This window comes from Arachis hypogaea, chromosome 15 (genome assembly GCF_003086295.3).
Source record: "Arachis hypogaea cultivar Tifrunner chromosome 15, arahy.Tifrunner.gnm2.J5K5, whole genome shotgun sequence".
NCBI lineage: Eukaryota > Viridiplantae > Streptophyta > Magnoliopsida > Fabales > Fabaceae > Arachis > Arachis hypogaea.
In genome coordinates, this window is record NC_092050.1 from 15,047,004 (window position 1) to 15,061,353 (window position 14,350).

A 14,350-nucleotide genomic window follows, 5' to 3' on the forward strand; every position below is an offset into this window, starting at 1 on the left:
TAGATTCTTTCGCAAAGTTTAATTTTAAATATAAAGATAGATTTTAACAAATTCTCAAGAATGATCAAGATAAAAGGAATAGTTATTTATTAATAAAGATAGAATTACTTCAAAAAATATAGTTATCAACTTTACTTATAAATACACTAACACTCTTTAAGTATATTCACATTCTAACCTACTAAAATATCTACTTAAAACTCTTGTTAACTTAAGTATCAAAGTCTCTTGCAGGTACTACTCCCACCTCCTCACGAAGAACTCGGTGGCACCTCGGCTCAAGAACAAATTGGACGCTACTTCGCAAAAGATCTGGACCTTATTTTCAGACTCAAATCAACATTTTAGACAACTCTCGGAACAACAAACATTATTCATCACAGAAGAAATCAAATATAACAAAATAAATAAATTATTTTCATAAAAATATATTCAAATAAATTAATAATTTTAATAATATATATTAAATTATCTGCCAATTATTATCTTGAGATGAATACTTCTTCATACAATAATAAATTAAAGAAAAATATAGGTAGATAATGAAAATATTAAACAATGTGAACAATAGATATATTGGATATTCATTTCACTAGGTGTACGGATGATTATTTTAATATTAAAATTTAGATGATTAATTTGGAGGTGTAGTGTATTTTTATTTGATTGGTGGTTGTTCATATTGTTCAAGATGGTCATTGTTTACCTAACACTCCCCATAAATTAATAATACAGGTTGAATAGTAAATGTAGTCCAATTAAGAGCTTGTTTGGGTGAGCTTCTAAGAAAAGATCTCTTTTCGAGTTATCTTTTTTTAAAAGATTTTATGGAAAAGTAAAAGTAATTTTATGTTTGGGTATCTCATACAAAAAGATCTTTTTATCTATCAATTATGTTTGGGTATAACAATATAAAAGTACTTTTTTGTTTATTTATTACATGAAAAACATCTTTTTTTTAAGAGAAAAAGATCTTTTAAAAAAAGATGTAAATTACAGCTTCTCAAAAAAGATGTTTTTTTTTTTAAATTTTTCTAGTGCTTTTACTTTTACTACTAGAAATTTGCCAAACACGCTAAAAAATAAAAAAAAGATCTTTTTTCGGGCAATTTACACATATAAAATGATTGAATAAAACGTTTATGCAAATACAACATTGGCAATTTCCAAACGCAAATACAACAAACGTAACTATATATAATCCGCTACACCCTGCAACGGAACTTAATTACACGTAATCCGCTACAGGGTATCGCGGATTACGTTGAGGGCGGGGTTACTCATAAACCGATACACCCTGTAGCGGTTTATGATAAAATGGCGTTTCTGCATAATCCGCTACACCCTGTAGTGGATTATGAGTATAGTGGTGTGTCTATATATACCGCGTGAGGCTGTAGCGGAAATCATTTGAGTTATTTTGGAAAGAAAGTTAGAGAAAGAAAGTAGAGAGAAGGGAGAGAAATTTCAAATTCTTGAGTAGTTTGGAAGAATGGAGGATGAACGGCGGTTGTATCGGCTCGACGGCGTTGCTCACGTAGCCGGAACCATCGATGCAGAGGTAAGTATCTATATTTCCAAACACTATTTTAATAAATATATATTTTATTCAATATTAAGGAAGTAATTCATTAATTAGATAGACAGAGACTTAGTTTAGGTTTTAGTTTGAAAATAAAAATTTGAAATATAAACTTTGACATTTAACATTTAGTAGTCAAGGTAGAGAGGTAAATTAGTAATTTCAAAACCCAAGTAGCTTAAGACTAGAAATACAAGCTACAATTTGGTTGGTGATGTTATTGTTAGAAATTAAGCTGGTGTTCTTTATTTCTGAAAATACAGCCAACCCGATGTGTGTATAGCGTCCGTAGGCAACAAAATATGCCGTTACATAATAGGATCATACCTTACTTAGAAAGGGCTGGGTTGTACCACCTGGCTAGGCTGAACGCGCATTGGTTCTGGTTGGATGAACCTCTGGTCAGCGCATTTATCGAGAGGTGGCGGCCTGAGACCCACACTTTTCATATGCCATTCGGAGAGTGTACTATCACGCTCCAGGACGTGGCATACCAGCTCGGGCTACCTGTGGATGGTCAGGCTATTTCCGGGTGCATGACAGACTTCCACATGCACATCGAGGGGGCCAGACCGGCATGGGAGTGGTTCGAGGAGTTATTTGGTGAGCTTCCGCCACCGGATAAGAGAAAGTTATACACAGTCCACCTCACATGGTTTCATGAGCGGTTTAAGGTGTTACCAGCGGATGCTTCGGAGGAGACCGTGCGCATATATGCACGCACATATATTATGATGCTTCTGTCGACACAGCTGTTCATGGACAAGAGTGCTAATCGAGTCCACCTTCGCTGGTTGCCTTTTGTGGCGAGACTTGACGATATGGGCAGCTATAGCTGGGGCGCCACTGCATTGGCGTGGCTGTACCGATGCATGTGCAGGGTGGCGAATAGAAACGTCACCAACTTAGCTGGACCCCTACAGTTGCTACAGTCATGGATCTTTTGGCGGTTCCCCACGCTGAGGCCGCCGGGTTTTGATGCTTTCTATTTTCCATTGGCATCTAGGTATACTTTAATTCATTCTTTCTTTCAAGTTCATTACGTTCTATATTTGAAATTACATACTTACGTGCTATTTCTGCAACTCAGATGGGCCACATATTTGCCCTCTTCTGATGGAAAGGAACGGCGAATTATACAGTATCGTCTGGCATTGGATCGACTGACTCATCGAGATGTAAATATTTTGTTTTTGTTTGTTGTTATTTTAATTGTTTTTTTCACACTTATATGTATACATTGGTATAATGCTGACCTTGCCTCTTGTCTATCAGATTATGTGGGAGCCTTATGGTTCACTGGACGTACTGGCAGTCATCCATTCGGAGATACTGACCGAGGAGCACAGCCGGTTATGGCGGGCTCTCACTAGCCTGATCTACTTTGCAGTTATTGAGTGGCATCAGGTAGACAGGGTCTTTCCACAGCTAGGGGGCGTACAGCATTTGCCTGAGCCAGCGCTCAACATAGAGTATCTTCATAGTAAGGACGGCAGGGGTGGAGATAGATGGTTCCCCACTTACTATAGGACATGGCATCAGCATTGGGACGAGCAAGTTCGTTCTGTGTTGAGTGTCCAGAGAGTTCCTGATCCTACTCCATCCCCTGAGTACCTGGACTGGTGGCACCGTGTTGCACATAAGATTCTGTCACCAGGGATTGCTTTCGCCGACCCCAAGCCGACCCAGGTTCCGAACGATGCTATACTCAGAGGGTCGTCGCAGGCACCGACTAGAGTTCCAGTGTCCGATATGCCGGATAACAGACGTTTGGAGCAGAGACGATGCATCGGTACACATGCCACTTATTGCGACTGGCGCTGGCTAGACGACATGATGCAGGAGGAGCAGGTTGGTGGTGATGACGGAAGTCAGGCAGATCATCGCCTTCGTTGATCTTCTGCTAGACGACGGGCTGCTCGTGGTGGAGGAGCACCTCCCGTCCACCACGATGACGAGGTAGGATCGTCGCGTCGGCACCCTACAGACACTCATGTTGGTGGCACCGCGGAGGCTAGTATGGGTGGTACACCTTTTACCCACGTATCTAGCTCTCAGGTACTACATGGGTGTAGCACACAGCTGTTAGCCGATCTTACTACCACTTCTTTCACCATGGATTTGGACGATCAGTTGGGTGGACCCCAGTTCTATGCGAATTTTGCTGAGATCATACGGGGTGACGACGTTTATCAGTACCAGAGTTCGATTTCAGGCGGCCCTTCAGACCCTACGGAGTATAGGTCACAGCCAGCGGATATGCCTGAGACCCAGGTTCCTGAGACCCAGCTCCCGGTCGACTTGAATGAGCCCGCAGACAGCCCGTACGACACTTGGTTTGGGATGGGGGGACGCCACTATCTGCATTTGGAGTTGGGGCACAGGAGGCTCCGCCGGGAGATCGGCGAGTGGCTAGGATTAGGCGTCCGACTCGATGTGGTACAGGCTCGCACCTACTTGGTCCATTCGGACGCGACCATGATGTTGACGGTGACCAGCAATAGCGTCCGATTCTCTTAATTTCCGACAGTTATCCATGTATGAATTATGACTTATTTATTTTCTGTTAGGGTTAACGACTTGTGACAGTTATATCTGTATTAGTTATGTAGTTATACCTGTATTATTTTTGTACGAGTTACTGCGAATGACGATTATATTTTGTATCAATTCGTGCATTTTGCATCATGGGTTTTAAACCCTAACATATAAACACCACTATACTCATAATCCGCTACAGGGTGTAGCGGATTATGCAGAAACGCCATTTGATCATAAATCGCTACAGGGTGTAGCGGTTTATGAGTAACCCCGCCCTCAACGTAATCCGCGATATCCTGTAGCGGATTACGTGCAATTAAGTTCCGCTGCAGGGTGTAGCGGATTATATATAGTTGGTTTGTTGCATTTGCGTCTGAAAATTGCCAATGTTGTATTTGCGTAAAGATTTTGCTCATTCATTTTATTTGCGTAAATTGCCCTCTTTTTTCATTGAAAAAAGATCTTTTTTTATCAAAATAATGACGCCCAAACAACCACTAAATATATTTAAGATACATGAATGTTAAGGAGAAAATAATTTAAAATTATTTAATTTAATTTAATATTCATAATTATATATAATATCTAAAATAATATACTTAATATTATATATTTATTTTAATAATAATTAATAAATATAAAATAAAATAATTTTTAAATGATTTAAACTAATTTTTATTTTCTTCTAAACAATTTTTTTTTTAAAAAAAAAGCTTATTGGTAATTGTAGAGAAGATAAAATTAAAGTGTGTTCCAAAGCATCAAGTTTGAAGAAGCATAGATAATAGTGGAACACGTGTGCTACTACATTACCACCAGTCAAGTACTCAACTTCCATAATGAGTTGCTAAAGTGCAAATCCAAACTTACTGCATCTCTTCTTCTTCTTGTTCTTCTCCAATGGCACTAAATTCATTGACTCCGCTTTCCACAGGCTGTCTTCACGCATCCAAGACTTGCAATGTACACCAATCTTATTTTCATCCAAAGGGAGCTTTTAAAGTTGTCTGTGAAATGAAGAGAAACACAGAACCCAGGAGGAAGTGGGGGAAACTGGTTTCCGCCACGTTGGCAGCGGCAGTTATTGCCTTCAGCTCTGACATGTCTGCCCTTGCTGATCTCAACAAATTCGAGGCCGAAATGAGGGGTGAATTCGGCATTGGATCCGCTGCTCAGTATGGTTCTGCCGACCTCAGGTTCCTGAATCCTTTCCTTGCTTTTTAAATCTCGACTTGCTTGTAGCCAAAACTATAGTCGCCTAATTCTTTTGTTCATTACTTTTAGGAAAGCAGTGCATGTGAATGAAAATTTCAGGTAATTGCAAAATAGTTATTCAACTTATTCCCAATGTAAAATTGATCAACGTGTCCTCTGACAGAGCCTCTATTCATGATCATTCTAAATTACTGACTGATACAGAAGAGCCAATTTCACAGCTGCTGATATGAGAGAATCTGATTTTAGCGGTTCAACCTTCAATGGTGCATATCTTGAGAAAGCTGTTGCATACAAGGCTAATTTTACAGGTATAAGCTTGGATATGAATATCTATAGAGCATTAGTTTCTCTGTAGAACTTCCAAAATTTAGTGACTATAGTTTTGTTACATTTCCCTTGGACATTTTTCAGGTGCCGATTTAAGTGACACTTTGATGGATCGAATGGTAACTAACACCTCAAATTAATTAATTCTATGCATTAGTTGGTTTGATTATATGTGGTTTTGCTTGTCCGGGGGAGTACAGGTTCTTAATGAAGCCAATTTCACAAATGCTATTCTCCTTAGAACAGTGCTGACACGGAGTGACCTTGGAGGTGCCATCATTGAAGGTGCTGATTTCAGTGATGCTGTGTTGGACCTTCCACAAAAGCAGGTACACCAATTATTGTTAGGTCTGTGGTACCTACATTGCTTGATATTTAACTATGTTACAACTGTTGGTGTAGGCTTTATGCAAGTATGCAAGCGGCACAAATCCTGTAACAGGAGTAAGCACAAGATTAAGCTTGGGTTGTGGCAACAAACGACGAAATGCATATGGCAGCCCGTCGTCTCCCCTGTTAAGTGCTCCACCACAGAAACTGCTTGATCGAGATGGTTTCTGTGATGAAGCAACTGGCCTTTGCGATGCAAAGTAGTTGCACGCATTTGGCCATATGTTTTAAGAGACTATGAATGAGGCATCTCTATGCAGAGCATATCCTCCTCAAACCAACTCACGCCTACACTGATTGATCTTTGGGCAGAACCTGTTTTTGAACCCTGTTTTTCTCCCTGTAAGATAACAGATATATTTGCTAATTTGGGGAGAATATAAAGTTCTCCTGTGTTTTGATCACACGATTTCTCATGCATATCACATAATACTTATATATAACTTGAAGAATAATTTGTTGTATATTTTTGTCTTACAATTTGCAATGGGCATGGACATAGAGTGATCTCGTGCATAGTGCAGCATACACTAATCACCACTAATATTGTATGTAGAAACTGCTCAAGACATTGATGCAGAAAAAAGCAGAACTGATCAACTATTTACTGATTGATCCTCACAGTCTTCACGATCTTTTTAGTTTACCTCATCCTTTGGACAAAAAAGTATATCCACCATGTTATGATAGTCTTAGCTTAGGTAGCATTTTTTTGGGGTGATTAGAGAGGTCTTAGAAGCCAGCCAAGTTCAACTTGCGGGAAAGCAACTTATGGTCAAGGTAATAATACAAGGAAATACTCACATTATACATCTTTACGTGAAGATGATATTGTAAATTCTTAGATAGTTAGTCAAATATATTTGGTCAAGTATATCAAACCGTCTAATGATCTACAATACTATTTTCATGTGAAGATGTCGTTATGGGAGTATGCATCGTAATATAATCCAATTCTAATTAGAGCCCACAATATAATTATACAAAACTAGAGGTGAACATCCCATCTATCCCTACTCGTAACCCAAGCTTTGAACTAATCTCTAATTAACGAATCAATCATGTTGCTTGCAATTTACTCTTCCTTTTGTCTTGGTCATCTAAATATTAGATATATCGCCACATCAATCATGTTGCTAGCTCTAGAATTTTTGTAAATATGATACTAATTTCACGCAAATAAACAGTGCATCTCAATACAGTGTTTGATACAGTATATATCAAAACATTTCCATTACTAAATAGTGCTCAATGAAACTTTTTCATCCACGATGTTCAAGTCACCTAAGTTAATATCTGGCATTAGAAATTAATAATAAGATATGTGAGGGTTTTCATAAGAGGTTAGTGGAGCCCGAACAAAGAGAATAGAGTGAAACAACAATGATGAAGGGAGAATAGCCTGTCCCACTCCTCCACCTTCCCCAGCAGTGCACTCCGGTCCATGGAATGTTCCCCTTTGGCGATACAGCTCCTTGCTCATGGTTTTCAAAAAGCAATTTGGATTATTATTGGACCACCTCATCTAATCCACGCCTGAAATCTAATGTTACCTTGGGTTTCCATCTCCATGCCGCTTTTATCTCTTAGAAAGTTGGTTCTGTTTTCACTTGGTATATATACATGTAACGTGTCCAATTTGTGTCAAACATTTGACGAGGATGGAATCTAATAAGTTTGTCTTTAACCAAATTCAGACAAGAAAAGCAAGCATCTTTTATTTTATTAATCGTTTTATTAGAAGGGAAACATAATAAGCAGAGTATCTTTGGGAGGTTTACTTTGGTTTTTGGGGAAGTAATTATAAATAATGTTATGTGTGATGTTGCATAATGTATATATGACCGCCGCACATGGCAAAAAATGGTGCTAGCTTAGCATGTGTGGATTATTAAAATGCTCTTTTAACAAACCCCGGCCCCATTATTACTCACACATTCCGCATGTCAATGCGCATGGTGTGCTGCTAGTTTACTTTTTAATTTTTATGCAAGGAGAACGCGACCGATGAATTGACCTAGCTAGCTAATTCTCTTCTTCTACTATTATATGATAAACACTATATATTGAGTCAAATTAAAGGAGTACTTTGTCTTAATTTCTTGATAATTTTTAGTTGCTGCAGATGGCTACTGTAGTGGAAGTATTACGATATTAAGTTGATGGAAGCACGCCTAATCATTATGTCGCGCCATTGCATTGCATTGCTCTACTACTCTATCTTCACTCTGACACCCCCACATAAAAAGGGCTACTTGTTTCCCTTATCATCATGATTAGGTGCTTAATGAATGTTTTAATTTGCCTTCATACTGCTCCTATGGGTATATATAAACCATACATTATCAAAGTTTGAACATAAACTACTTCAGCACTAGTGGAGCATCCCTCCAACTCCTCCTCCTCCTCCTTCACTGAGTTAGCTATGACACTAGCTAGCTAATTTACAGCTGAATTTGCATGCATCCACATGCAGTAGGTACGTTAACTCCTATTCACAAAGACTCTATATATCACTTCATTCTTTTACCAAGAAAAATATAATAAATCCACTTGGCTTAGGTTTTCAAGCCTTTACACTTGCCGGTTCATGGAGAATCACAATTATTAATTGATCGAGACTACACATGTGTGTAGTAATAAATGCAATTAAACTACATATATATAATGAAGAAACCAGTTTAACATCAACAGACACACTTAAATTTAGCATCTGGTGGATGATGATAGTCATTCATACAGCACAAAATAAAGGTTCAACAATAAGAATATTTAATACGACGTTTGGGCGTATTATGTACACAAACTCGGAGCTAAAACTGTACTTAATTGCTATATGCATATTCTAGTTACTATATATAATATAATAATATTGACTTCAATTCCACAGGTGAATATCGCAGTTACTGGAGGCAGACGTTGAAACATAGTCATCCTGCTTGGTGGATCCATTTGGAAGCACAGTAGTAGCAACATGTTGTTCATCAGCCACGCTGCAGGTTTCCTTGGAAGCCTGATCTTGATCTTGACTCATGAGTTGAGAAGCAACAAATTTGTCAAGCACTCTCCAATCCGTGACTTGGTCCACCACTACTGCTTGCTCAATATTGCTACCATAAAGCAAGTGAAGTTGTTGCTGAATGCGTTCAGATGAATAGGACTGCAAAGTTCCATTATTGTTGTTGTTGTTTTCGGCGTAGGCATAGGGTGAACTCAAAACTTGATTAGGGCTCTCAAGGTGTGGAAGTTGGAGAAAAGCATCATGGGTGTTGTATTGGAATTGATGAAGGTCGTGCTTGCAGGGATAGTGAGTGGATGGAGATCCTTGCATGAAGGGAAGTTGATCATCATAGTCTACCACGTTGCGTAGCGTGGGCATCCGTTTCTTGAAGACTCTGCACACAACCCAGCCATCTTCCTGATTGGAGTCAAGACGATACTCGTGCATGATCCAGTTTGATTTGAGGCCATTGGGAGCTCGTCCTTTGTAGAACACAAGAGTCTTTCTCATACCAACCAGGCAATGGCTTGAGCTTGAGTATATGGCTTTGTCTCTTCCCGTGGCTTTCCAGAATCCTGCCTTTGTAGCTCTATTGGTGCGAGTCCCTGTTGGGTACTTCTTATCTTTATGGCTAAAGAAGTACCATTCATTTTCATCCTCGCTTCCTATTTTGCATATTTCTGCATGCATGCATCTCACTCCAGTTATAATTCATTTCTATCTACTAATGTATGTTAGTGGCTCTGATACGTACCTTGAAGATCCCATGGCTCAATCTTATAGAGATCCACATCTTTTATCACATCCAGATCAATCCTTTTCGAAGCTATCTTTTTCCTTAGGTAGTAATCAACAAGTTCTTCATCCGTCGGATGGAACCGAAACCCAGGAGGAACATGGGAAAATGCGTTCATTTCAAACCTCCTGCATTTCAATAAATCATATCACTTCCGTTAGTTGTAAAATTTCAGCAAAATTTCTGTGTATTAATGTGTTATTAGCCACGTAATTTAATTTATGTTTATTAATGTTTGTATTATATATTTTAACATGTATTTTATATCAGTGATGATTGATTGATAATTGGTTTTTTGTTTGCAAATAATAACATGATCTACATATGTATATACGTATTGTGTGGTAGATTTCACAGGAATATGTTAAATTCTGTAACAACAGTTTTAAAATAAAAATGAATAACAGCAACAGCTAGTAGTGTTGACTGTATTTGATAGGGTCTAATTCGAAGGAATCTTCTGCTGCCTGAATTCGATTTGTGCTTACAAGTTAGAAGTTTAACAAAGAGGAAAAAAGATATGATAGTAGTGTTGAATGGAAGTTCACGGTTAAAAATTGAAATTAAAAAAAAAAAAAAGGTTCAACAACAGCAAAGGACAAGAAAATGAGGAATAGAAGATAATAACATATATAATTGTTGATAATTGATGTTCCCCTTTAGATACTGTTGCTATATACAAACACTATAGAACTAATATAGAAGGATGGAAAAATCAACCGTAAACAATTACGGTCTCGTCAGCTAATAAAATTTCTCCAAAACAACTCCATTAGATTTAGGGTTTGATTATATAGCATCAAATATTTACCCTATTTGAAGCCAACCCTACAGCAAAACTGGTAGAGCACTCAAGCATTTCACGAACGTACGTAATGGCTTACAGCATAGTTTGCTAAAATTGTCTAAGAGAAGAGGCGAAGTTTTTGACTTAGGAACTGATGACTGATCATTCAAACATATATAAAAACGGTTCGGGAAAATCTAATGATCATGGCATCTATCACAGGCAGATAAACTAAAGCTAGCATGGTTGTTTTGCGGTCGAATGAATAAGCAAAGAGATCAATATCTGTCGGGTGCAAATTAAAACCAGAACAAAGGGAATAATAAATAAATAAATAAAAAGCTGAAGTAAAGCACATGAATCACGGTAGGTGTAGAACACACAAATTGCAACCGAAACACACAGATCGAAGTCATGTCAAAGATTTTAATTATGTCATGTTTTCATCAGTCTTTTATTGTTGTCTCTTTTTGTTTTTTGGACTTATGCTGGTTGACTTGAGTTATTAAAAGAAACAAACCAGTAATATTTTCTCTCGTCATGCCTTAAGAATATAGATAGAGATACTCACATATTAATAATATGCTAAAGTAGATATGCATTATATATAATGAGAACAAGTTTAAAGAACAACCTTAGCTTGATATATCCTGCACCTAAGAACTCCAAGTAGAATCCCTGTACGTAGATCTGTTGTATATGAAATTAACCAAACTTTTCTTGTACGTAGTACAATTTCTCTATCGATAAGAATCCTTTTAAATCAATATATATAACCCAAGTCTTTGTAAGAGCTACTTCCAGAAATTGCACCAAAAAACAGCAATGGAATGAACAGGATGGGGAAAAGAGAACAGAAAAAGTGGTAATTAATGAGAGCCTCGGGAATTGAAGTGGATCACGGCCTTGTGCACTCAAGAATGATGAAGGTGATGAGATAGATCCCGAGGATCCTTAGCTTCAAAAAGAGAAGTAATTAAAAGGAAAAAGAAAGAAATGTTGGTTCGTTCAGGGAATGGGAGAATGAAGAGGAGGTAGGGTTAAATAGGAAGTAAAACACCAAGAAACAAATATATAAATTTAAAGAAGAATAAAGAATGATCCCTCTCAAAAGTTTTTCTCTCTCCTTATCGATGTATTGAGTTGGAGCTAGATTACTGGAAAAGCTTTCAGTTCATAAAAGTGTGGCGCTAGAGGAATCTCTCTCCACCCACCAGCAACTGATGGTGACGAGAAAAGAATGATGTGGTGTTAACGTTTCAGAGGGCCAGCGTGGGACCCCAGAAAGAGAATGAAGAGATTATAGATGATATAATAAACAATAATGAGAGAGAGTGAAAGAGAATGAATATATATGATCCATGCAGCATAGCATAGATCAACTCATCAAATGCTGAACCACGAATGCACATTTTCTTTTTTAATAAAAGGGACCAAGTGTTGATATATATCCAGACATGTGAGCGAATAAAATTCAGTTGATGATATGCTGAAATTTTCCCAATATCTAATCATCAATGGAGTTTTATTTCTCTTCATTTCATCTCACTTTAAACAAAATTTTGGGTTTAAATTATGTGAACGACTAAATTAAACAATTCTCAGAAACTAGGATTTAATACTTTCAATTAAATAAAGAATAAGCATGCAGTTTATAGAAAAAATGCTGGACATCCTCCCTGGCATCAAAATTTCAAAAAGCCTTGCGTTTTCTAACATTTTTACATCGTATTTGGTGTACAAGATCACATTTTGATTTATATATTTATTTATTGTTCAGCATGCCTTCTTTTTTGTTTATATTAGTAGTTGTTATAATAATAGCAACACAGGTACTATATGGTAGCGTTTGGTGGAGAGACAGAGACGGAAAGACTGAGACTGAGAGACAGAGACTAAGAGACAGGGATTGAAATAAATCTCAGTATTCTGTTTGGTGCAAAATGGGAGACAGGAATTGAAACAAAAATAAAACTCTAATTTAATTTGCACAAAGGGTAAAATTGGAATTAATTAATTGAAATGAAAGTATTTTAGGTATAAAATGTTATTAAAGTTTCAGTCTCCATCTCTAAAAATTTTAGTCCCCTGTGTCTCTACTTTTTGGAGGTACTGAAATACTGAAATTTTAGAGACAGAGACGGAAATTTTAGTACCAGTCTCTGAACTAACAAACACGATACTGAGTCTCAGTCTCTCAGTCTCTGTCTCAGTACCTCAAAACAAACGCTACCTATGATGTACAGTTCTTCTAGATGGATCACAATAATGCTTTATCCTTAAATAAATGCTAAAAATCTGCAGTATATAAATTTTTAGTAGTAATTATAAATGAAATTGTAAAAGGGAAGTTTCATCATACCAATTAAACAAAAAGGTAACAAACTTCTAATACACTCATCATCAACATTAAAGTTAATTTGTCTCAAATTCTGTGTTGAACTTTTTTTTTTTGGGGAACTCTTTATTTATATGTATGTGTTGCTGAGTAGCATCATATATATATATAATATATGCTCCTTGTTCTGATATAGCATAACCTAATATTGTTAATTTATATCCTAATAACCATTACTTGATTATTGTTGATCAAAGTTTTCTGATATAATTTAGTTAGGCTTGTTAATTATTAGCATAGACTACCAGCCTTCCAGTGGTTGGACGTTGCATTAGCTAGCTAGCAGCTTGTTTTATGTAGAGTGTGGTGTGTTACATTATATTGAGATATCACATATTTATGTGCATTGCGGCATGAGGGTGAGGATAAAAAAGCGCAAATAAATTAGTGAGAGACAAGACAAGAAAGAGGAGTATAGTATATAGTATTGGAACATTTCAAGTGCATTGAAAGTACCGATACACCAGTTATTTTAACCGTTGATCTAAATTATAAAATTATAAAAATATATATAATATATGTTGATTTATAAAAATATATATAATATATATTAATTAAAATTAACAGTCAAAATAACTGGTGCATAAATACTCTTGGATACATTTGAAATGTTTTCTATAGTATTTATTATTTAAGGATTTAGTAAAATAATAATTGGTTTTCAGTTGGAGCAACCGCACGCGGCCTCTGGTTGGTTGGTCCGCAATATAGTATATAAAAAATTAAGCCTTTTATTAAATTGTATAATTAAATCTGCTGTTAAAGCTTCCACGAGTTGGACCCACCAAGCGACCGACCATAGACAATACGAAAGTGACTCCTCTCCAAATACATACACCCGGGTCTCCACAGCTGAAGAGCGGTGGCTGCACTTTTTGTTGACTTCCAATTGAAAGGTGACACGTGGAGGAAAGTGTTTGGCACGTGAAGTGAAGACACACGCTGGAGTGGATAGGCTGAGTTATATAATATACAAAAAGGGACTAATTTTTTTATATTGATTAAATATATATGTAATATATTGTTATTGAAAGATTATGTATTTTTTTTATATGGTGTTTTATTCAAATCGAACAGTTCGATTTATTTAAATAAAAAAATAAACTACAAATCAGAGGATATGATTTGTATTTTTTATTTTTTTATTTTTTAAAATAAAAATCGGACGGTCCGATTTTAACATTAAATTTTTTTTTTATTTTCGAAATCACAAATCGGACCGTCTGATTTGTGATTGTTTGTTTAAAAAGAAAATAATACAAACAAATCGTTGCTTTCGATTTGTATATCCTATACTAGTATGAAACACA

At 36.7% G+C, this 14,350-nt stretch overlaps 3 protein-coding genes and 1 long non-coding RNA gene across 5 annotated transcripts; 3 read left to right on the forward strand and 1 right to left on the reverse strand.

Annotated features, from left to right (window-relative positions):
* Positions 1-1,492: 1,492 nt before the first annotated feature.
* Positions 1,493-3,478, forward strand: LOC140179127 (serine/threonine-protein phosphatase 7 long form homolog). Its single transcript, XM_072217757.1, has 4 exons — positions 1,493-1,561; positions 1,846-2,588; positions 2,673-2,760; positions 2,858-3,478. Exons 1-4 carry the CDS (start codon positions 1,493-1,495, stop codon positions 3,476-3,478), a joined length of 1,521 nt encoding a protein of 506 aa, XP_072073858.1.
* Positions 3,479-4,810: 1,332 nt separating this feature from the next.
* Positions 4,811-6,522, forward strand: LOC112749610 (thylakoid lumenal protein TL20.3, chloroplastic). 2 transcript variants are annotated; one of them, XM_025797903.3, is made up of 6 exons: positions 4,811-5,319; positions 5,408-5,437; positions 5,543-5,649; positions 5,753-5,787; positions 5,869-5,997; positions 6,071-6,522. In XM_025797903.3, the coding sequence occupies exons 1-6, from the start codon at positions 5,024-5,026 to the stop codon at positions 6,260-6,262; spliced, it is 789 nt and encodes a 262-aa protein (XP_025653688.1). In that variant the 5' UTR covers positions 4,811-5,023; the 3' UTR covers positions 6,263-6,522. The 2 variants fall into 2 exon arrangements, with proteins under 2 accessions (XP_025653688.1, XP_072074745.1); XM_072218644.1 differs by having other exon boundaries at positions 4,891-5,319; positions 5,560-5,649.
* A 1,645-nt stretch (positions 6,523-8,167) lies between these two features.
* Positions 8,168-10,142, forward strand: LOC140179605 (uncharacterized). Its single transcript, XR_011873179.1, has 2 exons — positions 8,168-8,537; positions 8,949-10,142. It is a non-coding gene; the product is annotated as an uncharacterized lncRNA (long non-coding RNA).
* LOC112749611 (NAC domain-containing protein 7) lies at positions 8,739-11,654 on the reverse strand. The gene is made up of 3 exons (XM_025797905.3): positions 11,277-11,654; positions 9,814-9,983; positions 8,739-9,739 (listed from the first exon to the last, which is right to left on the reverse strand). The coding sequence occupies exons 2-3, from the start codon at positions 9,971-9,973 to the stop codon at positions 8,937-8,939; spliced, it is 963 nt and encodes a 320-aa protein (XP_025653690.1). The 5' UTR covers positions 9,974-9,983; positions 11,277-11,654; the 3' UTR covers positions 8,739-8,936.
* Positions 11,655-14,350: the final 2,696 nt, after the last annotated feature.